Source organism: Octopus bimaculoides, chromosome 14, assembly GCF_001194135.2.
Source record: "Octopus bimaculoides isolate UCB-OBI-ISO-001 chromosome 14, ASM119413v2, whole genome shotgun sequence".
NCBI lineage: Eukaryota > Metazoa > Mollusca > Cephalopoda > Octopoda > Octopodidae > Octopus > Octopus bimaculoides.
The window spans coordinates 53,755,472-53,763,652 of NC_068994.1; the positions used below are offsets into that span (position 1 = coordinate 53,755,472).

General features: G+C 35.6%; 1 protein-coding gene across 1 annotated transcript in view; it reads left to right on the forward strand.

The window, feature by feature from the left end:
* LOC106867709 (probable serine/threonine-protein kinase DDB_G0282963) overlaps window positions 1-8,181 on the forward strand; it is a 28,435-nt gene that overhangs the window by 7,395 nt on the left and 12,859 nt on the right. The window contains exon 2 of the mRNA XM_052972869.1: window positions 5,930-6,042. Within this exon, the coding sequence (XP_052828829.1) occupies window positions 5,930-6,042 (113 nt within the window). The remainder of the gene's footprint in view (window positions 1-5,929; window positions 6,043-8,181) is intronic.

The window sequence follows — 8,181 nt, forward strand, 5'->3', positions numbered from 1 at the left end:
CAACCTTTGCATACACATTTGCTCACGCCAACAACACCGTTGCAACTTTTTTTCACACAGACCCTTTATCTCTAGGTCGCGACAACACGTATTCTCTCAGCTCGATACCGACATGTGGTCGAAGCTTCCTTGGTATTCTAGCGGCAAGCCTGTTCACCCAGGAACGAAACGGCTCTACACCAACCTAGAATAAATCATTGATCTGTCATTACCGTTATCCCTCGTGTTGTTGTATTTCTGAATTTTAATGATTAATATAAGAACTGGGGAGAGACGGCCGAGCCGTCATATCTCATCCAATTCTTATAACATCTACTAAAAAAAAAAAAAACATTCCATCATTGACCATCCAGCGATTATTTTTTTACATGCATCTTGTATGTAAGAAATCACCTTTGAAAATACAGCAGTGAGTGATTGGACTGCTATTTCTGTGACTTTAAGTATCCACCTCGGTAGCCTCGTATTGCCCTATGTGTGAAGAGTTTAGTTAAATTTAGTTACCAAATTTTGCTGTTTGTTGCTGCCTTAGCTTCTAAGTGTTGGAATGAAGACTTGTAATTAACTGAAATACATAGATTGCTTTATAATATAGTTATTACAGGTATCTCAAATTCATACCAGTTTTCTCTCTCTCTTTGTCTATCTCTTCCTCCCTCTCTCTCTTTCTCTCTCTCTGTCTCTCTCTCTCTCTGTATGTGTGTTTTCGCACTTACGTTTCTGTAGTTGTTTTAAAAAATTAATCACACATGTACTTCGCTAATCGAAGTGTTGTTTAGCCTCTGGTCAGACCTAGTCGAACAAAGCTCTGATCAAAAGCGTTTCAACTTGATCATACCGTCTTTATTTAGTTATTTTTTGGCTGATAATCTTGGTATTCATTAAGCAATGTTCATTCCCGTGTTTCTGATTTGAGAGGTTTGGTTCTAATTTCTAGCATGGAGAGGCCCTTCGCCGTCTCGTTTTTTAAAATTGGTTGCTTGGTTAGGACAATTGCAACAGTTTTCTTTTCATTTTTTTCTTCTGTCAGAATGTTTTAAGATCCTGACAAAAAGAAAATTACATTATGGGAAAGAATTGCTGTTAGAAGAAAGAGGGTCTGACAAGAAACTAACGATTGCTAGAGGAGAAGACCCAGTCTTCGTTGATGCGACGACACTGCTAAATATTGAGGTATGCGCGTGTGATCTCACGTTTGACATCTCAATCATTTTGTGTTAGTAAATAATGAAGTAACGAGCTAAATATTAAAAAATAGAATGGTAGAAAACTATTTTTATTCTATTTTACAAGATCTGGGTGGAATTGGGAATTAACAAATATTATTGCCAGGATTATGACACGAGAAAATTCAATCTTCGGTGAAACAACGGTGTTTTAACAAAGCTGATCTTATTTCAGTGCAAAACACCCCCCAAAGTCGCAGGGGTGGGAGATGCATGACCCTCTAAAATTTAGTCTAAATGAATCAATTCACCAGATTGGTACAAAGTTATTTCTTCGACTGTTGAGGAATGAAGGACGAAATATAAAAAAAGCCCATTTGTGTCAAACTCGGTTAATAGAGAAGAAAGAAATTTCTATAAGGCATATGTTTCTTCTGGGCAATGATCTCTCCTACCATTTCTGCTGCTACTCACACCAATTCAACTCCAATATTTAACACATTTGTGTACAAGGTCATTTGAATTGACGCTGGTTTCATTATCACATCATTAATTACCCATTGAAGTAGTTGGTTATTATTTCAATGTACCTTCGCTGTTTATTTTTACAACACGAGTTTAGTTATTTATTTACATTTGGTTGGGGTGGGGTAGCAGGTAATTAACTTCTATGTTTTCTGTCTTTTATTTTGTTATTTGTTATCTGGTTTTTCTTGTCTATTCGTTTAATTATAGAATTTCAATCTGTTACACCATTCTTTCTAACAACGTGTGTACACTAATTAATTACTCTCACTGTTCATGGTGTCTCTCTAGCATTGTGTTCTAGGCTCTCTCTCTCACTCACACTCTCATTTACTCTCGCCCTTTTTCTCTCCCTCACTTTCTCTTTCACATTTGCTCTCTTTCTCTTCTTCCATTTCTCTCGCCCCACCCTTCTCTTGTTCGCTCAACTTTCTCTTTCTCTCTCTTTCTCCTATTTGTTCTCTCTCTCTTTCTACTCTTTACTCCTTTTTCTTCTATTCTGTTTTTCTTCTCTCTCTCAAACGTACAATTGTGCATACATATAGGTCTATACACATGATTAACTGACATATATAAACAAATAGAATTTATTTTAATGATAACTTTAAATTCATACAAGCAGTTAAAACTGGGAGAAAAAAATAGTGCTGTGTGGAACATTTAATCCACCTTTTGAAGTCTTTAGACATTACTATTTACAACGCAGATCGTCACTAATTTCCTTTCATATCTATCTATCTATCATGTGTGTGTGTTAATTTGGTCGAATCAGTCCCTTCCCACAGGTGAGACTCAGAGTAGACCGACTCGACCAAAATTAAATCTATTATTAATTTCTGCTATGGCATTGAATATTCTTTTTTTTCCGACAGTTAACACTAAACGGATACATACATACATACATGATGCGTGTGTGTGTGTGTGTGTGCAGTTACCCGCCTGGTCGAGTAGACCAAGGTATTGGCGTATCTGTTCATGCATCGCGAATACAAATTCAATGCAGGTATGCTGTAACGTTTCTGGGATTAGAATTTTAAAAAATAAGAAAAACGTATTATTCTATTTAATCCTAATCCACTTAGGCAAGAATAGATAGATACCAAGTCTCTGAATGTTCACTTTGATAGTCTGGCATCCTATCCAGGATGTAATTATTCCTTTGCTCTGCTTCCAGCGACGAAACTTGAACTTAAAACTTAAATTCCAGTTCATTTACGCATTTAACGTTTACACACACAAGCATATGCACAGTTCTGTGTGTGTGTGTGTGATGTCTGGTTTTTACAGAACAGTTTTGTTTATCTTGATTTCATATCGATTGAATTTAATCAAATGAAATTTTAACGCATCATCTTTGCAATTAGAAAAAGGAGGGAAATTCTACACGCACATATACACGTGCAAATATACATACACCAACATTGTGTGTGTATGTACATGTGTCTGTGTGCGTGTATGTATATACGTGTGTTTACATGTGCTTATATGCATATACGCGTATGTGTGTGTGTGTGTTAAGTGTCAGTATGTATGTGTGTGTGTGTGTTAAGTGTCAGTATGTATGCGTGTGTGTGTGTTAAGTATCAGTTTACATGTCAGTCAATATCGATTTTTTTTTAAAGATCTCAATAATTCATACATAATACTTCTTATTATTTTTTATTTTTTGGCTGTGTGTTCGTCGTGTGGTGCGCGAATCAAGGTAGAATCCTATGAATGAGAGTATGCACGCATATTTGTGCGTATGTATTGATATGTCGTCTGGTTTATTGATTATTTCCGGGATGCATGGTGTTGAGTGTTTGTCTTTTAATTACCTTTCAACAAATCTATATTGCACAACGAAAGTAGAGGTGCATTTGTTATCTTATTCGTGTTTAATTGTTCTCGAGAAACTGTGACGATGTTGTTGACCAAAGTGGAAGGCGTGGACTCCTCTTTAATTAAAATCCAGTCACCGTTCCATACAACCTCGTCGATATCGTAATCATTAATTTTCGTCACCATCGCAATTATTATCCAAGAAATCTTTTCAAAGAATATCTGTATGGTTAGTCTCGCTAGTATAAGGTTTATTGTCGTTATTTATATCTTTTTACTATGCTGTGACATGGTATTTTGACGTAGTCAAATTTTAAAATGGACTAGGAGATCTATAAAAAAAAATCTGTATGGATTATCATGGTTGTTTATAGTCATATTAAATACAACAGTTATCTTTAATTTTTTTTATTCCAAAGTTAACTGTGACTGCCGTTTTTACGCAGTCAAATTTAAAATGGATCAACAAAGTCTATAACTGTCTCACACGCATACGCGCGTACACACACACACACACACTCAAGAGAGAGGCCCGATTTTTGTTAAATATACTGAAGAAGATTATTAAATTCTACGAGCACATCCTGCCCTTATGGTTCTCATATTGTTCGCTGTTTTACATATGAAAGGTAGATGATCAGAAACAAATTTGGTACTTGGTGCAGTTTGTTTCCTGAATTCCAGTCATAGGTTTTAAACTTTGTCTGTGGAAATGAAACAGGAGTAATAGTGTATTGAATATCTACCAATCTATATATTTAAAGAATACAACTCATAGAAAATGCTGAACCTGAGTTTCTAGACAGACTCAGTCTCATTTATTGAGTAATGAATCAAGTGAACAACTAAAAACAGTTTTGTATGTTCACCCTCTCCACCACCATTTATTGTCAAAGTAGTCAGGTGCAAATTGCAGTTTTGCTGTTGACAGTTTAGAACGAACTGGTACAAGGAGATATTCAGACTTAGTTTCATTTGAAAACGACCCACCAGATTCCCACCTCATATATGAAGTGGTTAATACAAATTTCTGAAACAACCTAATCAGGTGAGTTTAATTATGTTACTGACCATGCCAAGTTTGAGAAGCATTCTCTCTGGTCAATAGCTCCAGTCTGTGTCAATAGCTTTTGTCTAATTTAACAAACACTACACAAAGGTACTTGCTGTGTTTGCTGGCTTATTTTTTAAAATCATTTTAATTAAAAAAAAAAAAGAAAACAGGCATGGTCTGGTGATCATATTCACAATGCCATGCACTAACCTAAAGCTTGTTGAGTCGATAGATTCCATGAAGTGAATATTGATTTGTTCCCAAATGATATCAGTCTAGTTCTTATCAAAAATAGTAGAGAAAAGAGGAATACTCCAGACATGTCCTCCTACTGAGGTGCCCTTGAACTCTTGTGGCACAAAGTTAATGACTATTGATTTTTTTTTTTTTCTATACATGGCTTCATCAGAATATGAAGGTAAGCACTGTCTGTGACCTTTTTCGCAGCACCTTCAAGAATGGTGGAAGAAAAAGAAAAAACATAACGCCAAGTCTTGAGAAGGAAATTGAGTTAAGTGGTAAATGTTGCAAAAACCCTTCTGATGGACTCTACCTGTTGCTGGGTAGTAGACTTAATCCATTGCCTGGTTTAGCATCACAATCTGGCCTTTAGGTGCTGAGTCAATTCTACTGCAAGCAGTAAGATCAGGTTTCAAGTTCAAGGATAGATATGTTAATGTTTGGATTCTCACTGACCTGTGTACACCCCACGAATTATTATCTGCTTGGCAGACATCGTCACCCATCTGCAGATAATATTTATTTGCGGATTTCCATAAACAAAAGACTGTGCTCTTGTTAAATTCATCAGTCCAATGGAATAACTTTGATTGAAGAGATATACAACAAAGTGGAAATGCTGTGGTGTCTCACAATTTCCTTACTCTGGTGAATTGTGTTTGTTATGATCATTCATCAGCTAAAGGAAGGTGGTGTTCTCTGATGATGAAAAACAACAACAATCAGATATTCACGTTCAAATCTGCCCAGATGTATTAACAATAAATGGTTATGTTATTGTTTGAACTCTTACTGTTCTGCATGTACCTCGTGAATTATTAACAATATTCAGTCATACTAGTTTCAAAAGGCAATTATTTGGGAAACATTTAAGTCTTAGTTTTGTAATTGGGTCTTAACTAAATCAGAAATGTTTTTTCTGCCTCTGTCTCTTATCTCCCATTTTTAGTCTATGTTTTAGTTTAGGGGTGTCAAACTCATTTGGTTTTGTGGGCTGGGTTGTTGCATAAACTAGATCTCTCAGGCCTGTTGGGATAATTATTCATGGAAAAATAGATATTAAAATGATGATGATGATCTGTGTGTGTATGTATTTATCTATCTATCTGTTTGTCTCTTGCAGTACAGCCTGGCTATTTACGTAGACAACCGTTATCTTTCTGAGTCTGATAGTAAGTTTGTATCCCTTGTGATTGAGGAGCTTACCAACTATGCCACAAATGCAGTGAAAGAGAGGTAAGACAAGCTACAATTGTCTATATTTGTTGTTCTTCTTCTTGAGCCACCTGTCAACCCTGGTTCAGCAGACTAGACATCAGAACTGTTCCTTCTGTAACCATCCTGTCATTTTCTTTTTCCTACAGTATATAGAGATCTCCATTAATCAATATGCCCTTCCTTTTTTAAAATTGCTAGGTGTCTGATTCTAGGGAGATATAGTTTCTATTTGTAGCAGAACTGAACTATGCAGTGTCTTTCTTTCCTTCCAAGTGGAAGTAAGGCGGTGAGCAAAAGGTTTTGTGGTATTTCTTCCAGCTCTTTGTGTTGTTAGTTCTAATTCCATTGAGATCAACTCAAAACTTTCCAGAGGCAGGGTTTATATATGTAGGGCTGTAAGTCTTTGGGTCATACCTAATCATTTGACAGATTGCCTACATACTATAGTCTGCTTGATCAGAGCTGATTTGGGGTCACACACTTTGTGGTACCCTTTAAAATATTAGTGGAATTGATTAGATTGTTAAATATCTTGATTATGGAAGCTGTAGCCATGGACACAAACCACTGACCTGTAAGTCTCCAGGATATTTGATAGCTCAACAGAAGGGCCATGCTACATTTCACTCTGTACAACTAGATTCCAGACTAGCTAATGTTGTCAAAGTCATCAACTAGCCCTCCCCTACCAAATTTCAGGCCTTGTGCCTATAATAGAAAGGATTATTATTATTTTCCTTCTTTCAGTTTTGTTTCTATTTGTTGCTGAGTGTCTTCCCAAAATACCTGGGGCAAAGAAACTCACTGTATACATTGGTAAGCCATTAAAATAAACATACCAGAGTGTTCATTTACAAAATCAAGTTATGTGATGGAAGCGAAAGGAAAAAAAGAAAGGAAAATAGAAAATTATTATTGTTATTATTATTATTATGGAGATGTACTTGCATAGCAAGTGACCTGATCTGAGACTGTGTGCTGAAACAAAAACAATTGCAGCGTGAAAGGTGTTTATATGCCATTTAAGAAACACACAAAAACCGATTCACTTCAACATTTAAATTTAATTTGTCAAAATATTTTCTTCACTTTAAAACCGCGACCTGTTCACTGACAAAATTTGTGCTGCATTTCAAAGTAACGAAAATATTTTGACAGATTAAATTTAAATGTTGAAGTGAATCTAACAGTTTTTGTGTGTTTCTAAATGGTTTATAAACACCTTCCATGCTACAATTATTATTATTATGTATCATTTTATTTGAAAACCAGAATGGTCAGTTTTGTAAAGGTAGGCATTTACTTAATCGAATCTACCTTAGTATTTAATTACTAGCATTTACTCTTTTGAACATCGTGATAGAAAGCAACATCAAAAACCGTGGCAGGATTTGAGCTAAGAATAGAAAACCTTAAAGCAGACACCCTAAAGCCTCTCCACAATCTGAACCTAATTTATTCTTCTCTGTCCACTAATATTCACAGATCAAAGCAAAATATTGATTTCTTTTTGAGATACACAGCTAATATTTGTAGGAACAAAAGTATTGTCTACTGAATAGATTCCAGTATATTTATTTACTAATTAATAGTATTTATATTAATCCCTCATTCCCGGCGGAGCAATAATGTAAAATGTAACGGAAAAATAGAAAGAGCAAAATCAGTCCCTGAGGAATATGAACTTATATGAGAATATATAGAACTGGATATTGTAATATATGTTGTTTAGTCTAATAGTCTGCCGTCTTTATGTCTGTACGACTCCACTGTCTTTGGAGTTTAGCATGATATTGATTTGATTTCTCACATTGGCTCAAAGCCACAAATGTTGTTTAGTGTCAGATTAGCCAAGGTGCCACACAATGCAATAGAACCCTAAACCCCAGAGTTACTTAGTGAACTTCCTTGCCATTCAGCCATACCTGCACTTCAAATGTAGATCTTTATTTCTGACTCTGACACAAGATAACAAGTTTATGGGGAAAGGCTTGGTTCCATTGACCCAGTGTATGGCTGGTCCTTTCTGTTTCTTTTCATCTTATCGACCTTGTGTAAGATGAAAGGCAGTATTTACACTGGTGAGATTTGAATGGAGAACATAAAGTGACGCAATGAAATGCTGTAATGATTCTACCAATCTATCATCATCATCAT